Source organism: Seriola aureovittata, chromosome 16 (assembly GCF_021018895.1).
Source record: "Seriola aureovittata isolate HTS-2021-v1 ecotype China chromosome 16, ASM2101889v1, whole genome shotgun sequence".
Taxonomy (NCBI): domain Eukaryota; kingdom Metazoa; phylum Chordata; class Actinopteri; order Carangiformes; family Carangidae; genus Seriola; species Seriola aureovittata.
The window spans coordinates 23,539,754-23,553,749 of NC_079379.1; the positions used below are offsets into that span (position 1 = coordinate 23,539,754).

The 13,996-nt window shown below is 44.0% G+C and overlaps 1 protein-coding gene across 9 annotated transcripts in view; it reads right to left on the minus strand.

Annotated features, from left to right (window-relative positions):
* The window catches only part of ptprua (protein tyrosine phosphatase receptor type Ua), a 196,872-nt gene that overhangs the window by 96,874 nt on the left and 86,002 nt on the right, over positions 1–13,996 (minus strand). For all 9 annotated transcript variants that reach the window (XM_056398886.1, XM_056398885.1, XM_056398884.1 and 6 more), the window contains one exon: positions 6,508–6,779. In XM_056398886.1, the coding sequence (XP_056254861.1) occupies positions 6,508–6,779 (272 nt within the window). The remainder of the gene's footprint in view (positions 1–6,507; positions 6,780–13,996) is intronic.

Consider the following 13,996-nt stretch of genomic DNA (forward strand, 5'->3'; position numbering starts at 1 on the left):
TTTATATGTGCACACGGTTTGTGGCACCTGGGGTCTAAACAGACGGACCAACATTTCAAACGCGGACGTTAAAATTATTGGGAAAGAGCAGAAACAACTGGAGTGAACAGAACAGGTGCAACGCAGGTGAAACAGAAAGCTCCACAAATTGAGTGTGATCCCGCGGGAAGACGCTACAGAGCTGCAACAGCAACCGAGAGCATTTACAGAAAATCCTTTGTACTAAATGCAATAAGTTTGTTAAACACTTAAACCTCATCCGCACTGGAATCATGTCCGATATTGTCGTGCTAATTTATTATTGTATTTATTGTTTGTGAAGCCAAAGGCAAATCTACACATCTGTGGACAATAAAGATTATTATCATTATCATATTATTATTATTATAATTATTAAAAACAGAAAATATATATGTTTTCCTTTTTAACAGTTCAGTAGAGAACATTGGGTGATATGAGGAATCAAGTTAAATAGAGTTTAATAAACATATAAATTGTAAAGGTCCTTGTCAGTCGATGGTGATTTATCAGTGATTGGGATCGTCACCGACTCATTCATGTTTCATGGTCGACAGAAAACGTCGGTTCTCTTCCTCTGACTTAATGCAGCCGTCAATCCAGACGCCAGGAGAGCAGGGAGGAACGCAGATTTGTCTTTTCTTTTCTTTCTTTTTTTTCTAGCAAAGCTGTTTAAAAGGGTCTTTAAAGGGAAATGTACAAACCAAAGTCTGTTTCCAGTGATGGGGAGTTCCGCCGCATCAAGCGTTTTGTGTCATGACCGCAGCTTGACAGAGTCGGTGTTTTCTAAAATGCTCCAATGTATCTGGGAAGTCTTCAAACGTGTGACGTCTTAGAAGCTCATTTTTCACTCTGACTCACATCATGACAGAAATAACTGATGTTAGAGCTGTTGGGAATATGTGCAGTCACACTGGTGTACATGCTAAAGCTTCACAACATAATAGACTACTGCAATTTTAAACAAGGATGCCTAATACAAAGTTTGATTCCTCATATTGTATTACATTATGGAAAGACATATATTATGCAAAATGATGTAAAACAACACGTGATTAACATGAAGAGAAATATATTATCACTTATTCTGAATGTAAGGAAACAGTTGATGCAATATTGTTAACATCCTGATTTTAACCAGGAGAATTTCATGTTCATAAAACGAAGTTTCTTAAATCCAGTTCCTCATTTAAGTTTCCAATTGATATTGAACGAATCATTCAAATTTATAACAAACAAGAAACACATTTCATCAGTCGGCGTCTCTTCTGACATGCTTGTCTGAAGAAGTCTGTCACTTAAATTATGTATTTGTCTTTTTCATTTATTTATTGTCATAATTAATAATTAAAGAACTGGTACATCTAATTGTTTGTACTTTTTTCCAATTTTATTTCAAATTTGAATGAATGGAAATTTTAAAAAAGAGTGTCATAAAGCACAAGAGCTAATGACCCACTTGTGACAAAGTTGAACTTTACCTTATTTCTGCAGCACTTAAAGGAAAATTCCCCTTATTTTCCACCTAAAGGTCAGTTCACTCATCATGGAGGCCTCCACTCAGCTGTGAACACAGTTCTATTATTTCCTCTGTTGCTCTGGAGGAGCTCTGACAAGTCCGAGGAAATAACCCCTGATGATGTTATCAGGGAGATGCTGGCTCGGAGAATACAAATTAATACCAAAGACTCTGCATGCGTGGAGGAGGGAGGACATGGTCGGAGAAACGAGGCGTTTTCGAGGGTTTGAATCCAGATATTTTAGCGGTTCTTTTTTTAATCCGCCTCTTGCGAACCTTATGGAAGTGCAATAAAAAAAATCAAGGGCGTGCCTCTTCAGTGGCTAAGTTGAGCAGTTGTGGCCAATACGCCAAAACTTTGGTATATTTCTTAACATGGCTGCTAGCACACACAGTTCCAAAAGTTTTTGGTCTGTGTAAGTTTTCCTCTCCACACTGATCTCCCCCCCCCCGCCTTCACTAAAACGCCGGATGAAGCAGAAAATTTTCTAATTTCTAGCACAAAATACGCTATCAACAATGGACATCTGGAATCCAGGAATACTGGCATTGAATTTTAAAATCTCATATCAGCGAAAGCCTGAAGGCGAAAGAGCAGCACACCTCTGATCACAGTCCAACACATCTCTGTAGCAGTCGGCCTTTCCTTGGGGGGGGTGTTGATGCTCGCTGATTACTAGATATATTTAAATTTTTTCCACGGAGCCCCGAGCCGTCTGAAGCGGTAGTCCTCTCCCCGCGTGCATCTGCTCCTCAGCGGCCTGCAGGGGCCGATCTGTTGGCTGGCAGAGCCGGACAATGATCTTTATCGATGGGACTGGATGGATGAGCGGGGCCCCGTGGGGCCTGCGCTGAGTTTCGAGCCGAAGCGGTGGGAGCTGGTGAGGAGAAGGGGAGCGAGGGGAGCGAGGGGAAAAGGAACACTCTGGGTTCGCTCCCGTCCCTCCTCATACAGCGGACACACTCACTTTGTTCCTCCGGGCCCGTGTTTAAGCCTCTTCATTCATCTGCGCAGCTTCACCTGCTTCATTACCTGCTGCCGATCATCCGGGTTTATAGGACAAATAATGCAATCTGTCCCGTGTCTACTTGCCTGGCGGGAGGACTTTAGAGAACAGCACCGTCTCATCTATCAGGCAGCTTGGACATACATCACCAGAGTAGTAGATTACATTGCTTATGCACGCCTTTCCAAATGGTAAACACTGCAGCGCTAAGCAAACTCCCTGCCTTGTCTGATTGTAAACCTCAGCCCCCCCCCCTTTGTCTGACAGCACCCCACCCCCACCTCCTCCCCTGCCATGGTGCGTGGCAGACAAACTTCTAACGTCCACACAGAGGGGAAGAAAATCATTACTTTAAATCAGTTTGGCTGTTTGTGAGAGTCGCCCAGGACAGGAGAGCTGAGGATGGTAAAGTGCAGGCTGTCCTCATTGATCTGTGCAGCCCTCTAATCTCATTAACTGGCTCTTGATTTATTGAGATGGGGCCCAGAGTGCGCCAAGGTTATGGAAGCAAACACCCGGGCCGCTCCCCGCACTGAGGGTCACACGGAATTGAGGTCAATTGACTGTTCGGCGGACCCACGCTCCCACAATCCTTTACACCAGCCATTGCCTTCTCATTAACGCCTGTTTTGGGGTGGGGCCGGTGGTGGGGAGGTGGTGGTGGTGGTGGTGGGAGGTGGAAAGAAAGGGAGCATTAGGGGATAAATTATCGGCCGTAATGAGGTGAGGCAGGGCTGCATCCAGTCATCACAATCTTACAAGCTACACAACAGTGCTAATAATGTGGCCCCGACAATACAGGCATCAAACCGAGCTATTGATTCCACTGCAGCAAGCAGGTAAATTGACTAATAAATAAAGATACAATGCAAACACATGCCCACTGTAATTATACACCTATCGAACCGCCGGGATATATGACACATCGGCAATTTGCTAATTCTTGCCTGTGGTTTGAATGATAGGGAGGATGATGATAACGCTGTTGAGGCTGACATTAGCCATGGTTCAGTGTTTGCCGGCCCTGAGTGACCGGTCAGTAATGACTGGGGTTCTAGCGGTAGACGAGGAGCCAGCGAAATCCCACGAGAACGCCGACTGTCACCTGTTCTTCTATCAAAACATGGACGCCGACCAGCGCTGTTTATATGCAGTGACATTTGCATTGAAAAGGCCAAAACAGGAGGAAAGACAAAAACAAAACACACTCCGTCTGGGTGAGATCCTGGATGGAGAGACACGGGCAACGTGATGGACTGTAATGTCACGGCCTACGCCCGAACCACACACTTTCAATCAGTGTCATCAGCTGATCCAGGCTGGAACAGACCGGGTCCAGACCCGTCATCGCACCCGGATCGCATTCATCGTTGGCGGCTCGGCGGTCCGAATGCTTGAAGAGTCCACAGTCATGCTAGCGGCTCCTTCAGGCTGTACTCAGACACACTGATGCTATGTGCTAAATGCTAACGTCAGCGTGAAAATGAAATGATGAAATTACTATTCAATGCAATGCTGTGGTTCACTGCTGTACTTCAATCACAGACTCAATATACAATTATATATATATATCATTGAATTACCGCTCCGCCCTGATAGTGACCCTCTCCTGTGACGTCCACCATCTTTATTTTTGGATATTGACAAAGAAATACTGGTTTGATCTGATTTTGATTCACAAACACCAGAATTGATTCACTTTGATTTGATGCAACTTCACTAGTTGTGATTCTTGATGATCTGGTTACATCAGATTAACACCAAACCTAAAAAGAGCAACGCTGTTCCTCGACTATAAAACTGTGTAAAGACACATTACATGCTGCACTGTGAGAACATTTCCGAGTTGTAAGACTGTTGACCAAAGATGGATTTTCCTTGGTGGATGCAAAACGACTAAAAAACATGACGCATCGATATTCCCGTGCAGCTACACATGGACTGTCAGCAGCAGATGCTTCAGACATCCACTTTAATTATCACTTTGAGCACAGACAGGACGGAAACTGAAAGTCTGCTCACTAATTCATCTGCAACACGTCAGCCTGATATCTGCAGACAACCGGCTGAATCCACACACACACACACACACACACACACACACACACACACACACACACACACACACAGCTCAGTCGACTTCTGTGGCCTCACATCTCATAGATAATATCTCCTTGGCAAACCTTCCTATCTCTCCCCCACGAGATGTGAGATTGATAGACTAGTCACTATGAGACACCCAGAGTCAGTAACCATCGCGAGTCACGACCGTCCTGTGAATTGCGGCGGCTCCTCGTACACTGTGATTAATTCCCATCACAGTTTATAAGACTGGAGCTCGTACGGCCAGCTGTCATATATGATGCTTTTTTTTAACTTCAAATATACTGTAATTTCTACACACACACATCACACAAGTAACTACTGCACACACACACACACACACACACACAACATGAAGAGCATGTGCTTACTGAGAACAGGCACACACATGCAAAGACTGATCGTGGAGGTTTTCAGAATCAATATCGGATCATTCACATGAAAGTCACGATTAATCAGAAAATCCATGTTTTTTTTATGCAGCTCTAATCTTCATCAACTCCCAAACGCACTGTATAATGCATTTAATCAATCAATCAGCATCGTTATCAAATCATTGACAAGTGCTTTCATTAATTATTCATTTATCAATTATTTATTCACTGCTGACTATATTCTATTCTATAAAATATCCCACACACTGAAACGTGCCCGTCAGTTTCCCTGACACACACTGATGTCTCACTCAGTCCGACCGGCATCAAATATTCATTCTATATTGATAAAAGTGAAACCGAGACGGCGAAAAAACAAATACATGTTTGTATCCATTTGTGAAGCTGTGACCAGTGTGTGTGTGATGTCTTTACTTGACTAAAACAACAAATCAATTATTAAAATGACGATCAATATTAGAAGGGGGTCCTCCAGCAGGTTAGAATCACTCGTCTGTAAAATGAACCGACGGTTAAAAATAAAGCAGCCGAGGCCCGAGATACAATATATCCTGATGGATCAAGCTCCCTACAACACATTGGATACTACATTTCCCATGATGCATCTCCCTCCAAAACAGCCCTCATGGCTTCACCTTAGAAAGCTGTCTTCCAACACTGCAGATGGTAGTCGACGGTGTGTTTACTGGCCGAGCGGTAGAGAATAAACTCGCCTGGTAAAATCTGTGGTGTTGAACTCAAAGTGACTCTTAATGTTTATGTCAAATTTATATTTATTACGTAAAAGAAAACAACGATATCGTTCGATCAGACTGGGATTGAGCTACAAATGTTCTTCCGTGCTCTAAAAATGAACGGCAGCGCAGAGGGGACCGACTGTGCTTTTCTTTATTTTCAGTCGTATGTTTTAATGTCACGTCGCTGGACGTCCAGATTAAATGTATATATATGGATTGTGATTGAAAAACTACGTCCACCGTTATGTCACACAAAAAAGCAGGTAACAGGGTTTTAATATTTCCTGAACGGAGACGTTTGCTGCTGTGGATGATGAACATGATGTCCACTCTCGTGTTGCAGATCAGATTCGGGCGCCAACGTGCACAGATGGATTTGAGTTTTAGTTATTAGTTACTTAATTTTACAGTTTCTCTTTCAGGACCTTCAGGACCCCCTCGGCAGTTTTCCTGATGTTCGGCCAATCAGAAAGAAGTGGGCTATAAAGGAGGCCGGAGCTAATACTGCCTGTTCCAGCCAGAGGCTCAACTGAAGGGCTGTGTGACCGGCAGTCTGAGATAAATCAGGGCTGTGAATCATGAAAAGCTGATTTAGTGGAGTCCCAGAATAAAAAATATAGAGCTGGAAATGATCCTCAAAATCAGCTGAGCTAAAATATTTAACACAAGTTACAGAGTGATTACTGCAGCCCGGTGCTGTGCTCGTGTAAGTGTCTCCAGACTCTTACCTGGTATTCACTGGGCCAGAAAGTACTGACGGCGAGCTCCACCTGGTACCACTGGTGTCCCTGCGAGCCCGAGATATTCCACACGGCGCTGCCCTTGGGGCCCCCGTTGACCCGGATATAGACCTGCAGGTCCCCGGGGCTGTGGCCGTCGCGGCTGTACAGGAAGTAGCTGAACTGGATGCAGTGGGTGTCGTTCTCGCTGAGCGGGAGCAGGAGTAGCTGAGCCCGCTGGCCCCCGAAATGCTGCGAGGAATTGACCATCATGAAGGACCCTGGAGGAGAAGGACGGGTTAGAAGATGTATATATATATATATATATATATATATGTAGATTTTTATCAAGTATCAGTTCATTACTGCTCGTATAGTTGGTCAAATATTATTGGCGAACTCTCACCGACTTCATAAAGAAAGAGTTTGACCTTGTCTGGAAAGCAAGACTCCACTTCTTCTCTCTACACTTACATATGATTCACTTCACAGAGGCAGCCGTTTCAGCAGTTTCAACCTGCCTGACAGATTTGAGTGAAATATAAAAAAATAACAAGCACCAACTCTTTGGGCTTCACCTGTAACACCTCAGCCCAGGATAGATATGTCATGTTAGTTTTCAACCGCTGAAGAACGACCGCTTTTCTTTTTCTTTTTAAATCCTCCGAAAAATAAAAAAGAGTCTGAGAGCCAAAGTTGACAGGCTCAAGGTTGTTACCAGGAATATATGTGCGATCCTCTCTGGCTATTTGTCTGTATTTGTCTCCTGCTTCCCTCTGCTTCCTGCTTTCTCAGGGGCTCCCATCAGTTTTGCAGCGCTGCCTCAGATCTGCTGTGTTCAAAGCTGCAGCGCCGGGTGTCATATTGGGCTTTCATTTTGGACTTAAGTTCACAGTCACTGCCGGCTCTCTCATCGTGGCAGCTAAGCAGAGATCTCCTGGCCGCGGAGAGAGGCACCGCGGCGGAGAGTGGGGTGGGGGGGAGGAACGGGGGAGGTTTGCCACAAATGGATGCTTATTCATACATAAATACAGATGCAAAAATTACAAATTGACTCTTATAATATTTGAATTACAAAGTGATTTGTATTTTTGACATCAAAACCTAAATTAGCATAATCCCTCCGCCCGTCCACGTTTGGTTTATCTTGTGCACATGCACGTGGGTGAGACAATAAACAGTGCTGCCAATGGTTTCACACGATTCCGCTGACCTACAGGTGGTGGTAACATGCCAAGACGTGCAGCGACGTGCCAGCAGAGACTGCAAACAAGTAAACACGGATATATACAAAGCTGGATTTAAAATATTGGTTTTATGTGGATGGAAATGCACTCAACATATTTGTCCGACCTCAAACATACACACAGTGCGTGTTGGTGAGAAACAGTGAATGTGCTGAATGTGAAAATACTTTTCCATGTTTGCAAGACAATTCCACAGGGCACCTTTAAGTTGTTTTTCCATGGAAGACAACATTAAGCAAGTTGAGGAAAGGTTCAGCAATCTGTTTCTTTTTAATAACACATATCCAGCAAAGCCATCTCCACGGCAAAACCCTCTCCTCGCCATAATCTCCGCTCTGTATTGCAGCGAATGGAGAAAAATAAACACAACAACTGCACAGCAGCAGTCATTTATTCAGGAATGAGACGAGGGAGAAGAGAAGATGTCTGGATGCAGCTCTAATTCTATAAGTATGAACGCAGAACGCCGTGTGTCTGTGTCACAGTGAATGAAAAAAGGAAACGCAGTTGGTGCAGAGAATATAACTAAACCCACAAAACAGCTGGATCCAACGTGACGTGTCATTTAGCGTTGTGCTATCACTATCAGTCTGTGAAAACCAGCCGCTCAACTATAAAACAATCCGAACCCCTTTTTAAGACTTCAACATCTATGTGAGTACTTTAATTTGAAAGTTCAGCCGCTGAACTTTGCATTTGTCTCTTTATTTGTGTATTTTATATTTGCAGTAGAGTATTGTAATGTGTGCTTATGGACTGCGGATGTAAATTAGCATTTTTGCTACATGTTCGGGCAAACAAACAAACAAATAAACATATTACAAACACCCGAAACATAAAATACAATAATATAATTGTGTTATAAATATTGCGATGACACATATTGTCATGTTTGGGCAAGAATTTATCGATATTACATACCGGATATTCTATAAATTATCTTATACTGTGGGAAATATCGCGATATTCAACCGAACCTATGAGGAACGACATAAACTTGAGGCTCAAAACGCTTTTGAAACGTTTCGCTGTAACTTTGAAGAAGCAGCTGCTGAACACGGAGGAAGATAAACACGAGGAGACAAAAACACTGGCAGGGAGCTGTCTGTGTTTATTACCTCGGACTGCTTAAAGTGGCCTCGGGGATCACGCAGCTTCCTCCCTAACTTCTAATCTCCCAATCATCATCACACTCACTCTTTGATGCTGCTGTTAAACAGGGTGGTGGTGGTGGTGGTGGTGGGGGGGGTGTGAACGCATGTATAACCTTCACATCCAGTGCATCCAGAGCGGTGAGGCGGTCGCCGCCGCCGCCGCTCAGTGCGGCCGGGGTGGATGAGCACAGACAGTGGGATGGAGGGTTGTGTAGTTGCCTAGGTACTGTAGTTGAGCGGCAGTGCAATCAGAGCTCTGCCTCCTGCATTAATCATACTGACACGGTTATTAGGCCATAATGGCAACCGAGGGAATGCTTAAACCAGAGAGATGGCTGTAATACTCGCACACTGACATGCAGCACACACACACACACACACACACACATACTCACACACACACTCACACACAGTGTTTACAGGCTGAAAAGCAGACTCAGAGCAGAATCCCTCTGACCTTCCCACGAGTGAGAAGTGGCTTCCTGGCGTCATTCCTCTTCCTTTATCGTCTTACTTTCATTTTTCCCCTCATTTCTTCATCCTTTACCTCATTTTTCACCCTCCCATTCTTGCGCCTCCGCCTGCTCATCTTCATCCGCGCTGTCTTTAAAACGCAAGAGTGTCGATCGAGCAAAAACAGCATTTCTTTATAAACACAAAGATTCACCATCTGTTCTGTTTTTCAAGAAACGACACAAAAAAAAAAACCTGCCAAGCATCAAAGAGAAATATCTGTGAAGGTGTTTCATTAACAGGTGATGTGTAGACTCAGTTTCATCAAGCGCAGGAAACATTCAAAGAAGTAATTGGTGCTGTTATTTTAGATTTTAGAGTGTAGTGGGCCGATAACAAACTAGAGACAGTCTCTTTACTCTTTAATGTGCTCTGAAAAAAAAGAAATCTTCCTCTGAGTGCAGCTATTTATTTAGGGAAAGGCAAATGTGAAATGAACTCAATTATACTACGTGTACTTTGTGTTATCAAGTAATTTTCCGTGTCTCACTCGGCGATACAGTTGCATCATTTGGTATGCAAAGGCAAGTCACCAGGAGTCTGGTTTAATGTGTAGCCTGGAGTGTGTGCGCCGCCAGCTCGCTCAGAATTACAGAGGGACGTTTGATTTCTTTCATCAGTCCTTCGGTTTAAGGAAATCACAAAAAAAAAAAAAGAAAAAGAAAAAGACAGAAAGAAACAGGTCAAAAGCTGGGTCAGTTCCACGGACAGCCCTGGATATAAATGGATTTAAAATGCATATCACAAAGCCTCCCTGAACACTGTCCGCTCCCTCCCTCGGCTCCATCCTCCCTGCCCCCAAACGCTCGGATGAGACGTCAAACTGCCAGAAATATCCTGTGATAACAAGCAGCTGCTGTCCTCTGAGATCTGCCTGTGTTCTCGGACAACGCTAATATTTTTTCTCTCTCCCTCACCTGCTCACAGGCGAAGCTGGGCATGCTCTGGCTTGGCCCCCCCTCCCCCTCTCCCCCCCAGATGTGTGTGTCCTCGCAGGGAGCGGAGGGGGCGTGGTGGGGTGGGGGTGGGAATCTGTGGCTAAATTGCTTTTTCCTTCAGCTATGAGAGCCGGACCCCCCCTCGCTGTTGGAGTGCAGGTCTCCAGCTGTCTTTATGACAGGATTGCATTGGGAGGAGTGAGGAGGAGACAGTGAGGAAACACGGCCTCGGCGACAGCGGCGCTTTTTCTCCCCACGTTATATTCAGATGTCTTCAAGCATCAAGCATCGAATAAAGACAGAGCTTCTACAGGTTTCTTTGAATCGGCTGAAGCCACCTTTTAGCTGAAAGGGTGAAAAACGAGAGAATAATAAACGCCACGCCTCTTTTCTTCCTGAATATGACGCACGGTTCGATATCTGCCCGACTTCATCTCGTCTCGCTGTGATGTCATGCTGACATCAGCGGCAGTGCCCCTCACGACATCAAGGCAGCTGCAGCGTTCACATCCTAGTGCGGCAATCGCTCCGAACCAACTGCAACACCGCTTTGCATGCTGGGGAAACATCTGGTTTTGAAGCTGACCTAAGAACTCAGAAGTGTGAAACATCTGGTTTTTCATCTGATCTCTGATGTGTGAACGATGTGTCTTTATTTTCTGTTCAGTTATAAAGATCTAGATTTTATTGGTTCAAGCGTTTCCTCTGTAAACACAGAATCAGATCATTCTACGGTTTCCAGCTGATCGATCGGATGAAGTGTTCCTGGATCAGTACGATACATCTCTATTAAGATCTGTGCAAACGGACGTTAAGCCATGACAAACTCATTGAAAGAAGTGTTTGTCTTGTATTCATGACATTTGCTTTTCCTTATAAGTGTGAGGACAGTAAATGTGACTGTCAGTGGATGTTTCTGATTTCTCTGTTTCAGGATGGGAATCAGTCTGAGGTACACGAGCTCTTTATATATAATGTCTAATCTTTAAATTAAGGTTATAGAATCAATCAATCAATAATCTTATTTTTAAAGCACTTTTCAAAATGCAATTATTCACTGTCATTTGGAAAGTCACTGATGGCCTGAACTGGAGGTTGGTTCACTCATTCAGAGCTTGGATCATGTTCGTGCCTTCTCCCGCTCAGCTGCCTCTGTTTGAGATGCTGGTAATAAAATAGTCGCACTGCAGCTTTTAGTGGCCAAGGACTCGAACTCTCGCGTTACTATGAACTACGGACGCTCGGGGAAGCGGTGGCGGTTTCCTTATCATAATTAACTCAAGTTAAAGTGCAATTCGGTTTTCACTTTTAAACATCGCCCCCTAAACCGTAAATCAGAATGAATCGATAAAATCTAGTTATACTGTGTGTTTTCTGTTGACTGGAAGGTGTTTCTACTATTTTGTCCACTCCATTCATATCACTGAAGGTAGGATAAATAATAAAAATACGTCTCTGTACTTTACAATTCAACAGCACCACAAATGCATTCCTCTCAAAGCATCATAAAGTTGAATTGGAACCTCTAAAACAGTTTCAGCATCATGACCTGCTAAATGCTCCACTGTGTTTACCAGCTAGCAGCCAACTTGTCTGTCTGACTGACTGACTGAGTGAGTGATGAAATTACATCATTGATCATTTCTCAAGTAAATAGAGCCAAAATCACAGCAAGGCCATTGTCTTTAACTTATGTGATTTTCTTAAGACAATACCACAGTTATGAAATCAAGATTTTAGCAGCAGCTGAGCAGCAGCTTGGAAGCGACTGTCGGTAAACATGTAGTCTTTATGTGCCACGTTTCAGTCACTATTTCAAACTTGTTCCACTGTCTGACAACAGAGACAGAAATACATGTAAGTGAGAACAGCTGTATTGAGAAATTCAGCTGTATTAAAACCCTGACTATGTGAGCACAGAGAGGAGGAGGAGAGCGGCAAACAGACAAAGGGCTGAAACCAGCTGACAAGAGGCAGAATGCAAATAGCCTACGACATGGTGCAGCCATATACTGGGTTCTGACCTAGTCTTGTTTAGTACTTGGCAGGAAAAGAGCTTGATGAAAGCGGCGAGATTGAATCAAAACAGTATCATCAATTATGGACTGGAAAACCAAAACAAAGAGCTTAAAGACGCTAAAAAATCTCTGTAGGAACGAGAGGAACTGCAGAATCAGGTGGAAATTCTTCGTGGGATTTTCACCATAAGTGACGCCTTCCACATTGCACGTAGTCATTTGATCGATTGATAATATAAAACTATTGATTGGCGCAGCTTTAAATCACAGCGAAGCCTAAAGGAAGAGACGGTTAGCAACCCGGCACAAATTCCTCAAAACGAGTCCAGCATCCCGTTTCATTTTTTAGCGTGATGGAGAGAGTCGACATGATTGATGCAGTAATTAGAAACTTGATAATATTGGTGAAGATGTGAGTGGCTCTGATAACCTTAATCAACATCCTTGAGGACAACACACTTGCACAAAGACACATACTGTACACGCACACACACAGGTTGGTGTAAGAAAAAAAATAAATAAAAAAATACATCCAGTGCTGAGAAATTCTCCATAAATCCATAAAAGCTGATAAGGCTCCATCTATTTCTCCCATGACCCTGCCAAGGGCGAGGGAACATGCATTAAGAGATTAGGGGACGGCCTCAGCTCCCTGAATTCATATCAGAATGTGGGGTGGGAACCTGAGTCATAGGTCTGCCCGCTTTTATCACACTTACACCGGGAAAAAAAAAAAAAAAAAGCAGAGGAGCCGAAAGTGGAAAGGAGGGGCGGGGAAGTGCAGCGAGCAAAGAGGAAGAGATAGCGAGGGCTTTTATCTTTATGTTTGTCTCCGTCATTTTTCGTTAGCTTCCCTCCACTGCCATCAATAACGCTTTGTATAACTCTGGCGGGTCCCCGTTCTACACAATGACAACACCATCTTTCCTTGGAAAAGGCCAAGCAAAACCTGATGCATTTTAATCAAAATTTTATCTAATGCTGTCTACCTCACGCCGCCGCCGCCGCCGCCGCCACCGCCACCTACACTTGCCATGAATAACGCTTAACAGTCTGGTTTGTGGTGATGTTAAATGAGATTGTATGATTGGTGAGAGAGAGCTAGACTGTTTTCCTTCGACCCGCCTCCTCCAGGGCATCTGGAGAAGGTCATCCAAGATTTTCAATTTGGACTCTGAATTTGGTCTTTCAGATCTTCATTTGCTTTCTGTCTTTTATTCTTTTCTTTTCTTTTTTTTTTTCTGATATTGCAACCCAGAGCCATGGTGACCTCAGATGATATTGCACATACAAGAGAAGTGAAGTGCGGCGAGCGTAGATGATTGGGAGGGCACAGATTGGTCTCGCTGTTTGCTCCTCTTTGTATCTCTGGCTGTAGTGTGTGATCTGCTCGGCTGGCGGGAACACTGCGGCTGGGGCTTGTTTACTGGAGCCAAAAGGCAATGCAGATTTTGCCATTTACAAAGTGACACAGTGCTTACACCGTGCAAATGGGAAATCTGCAAACCAACAGCAGCTGGTCATGAATGCGATACTGACAGAGCCTAAACGCCCCGCAAACAATACGAGTCTGACTGCAGCTGACAACTCGAGCTAATGAATTCCCCAGGTGAGACTCAAGAGCCCAG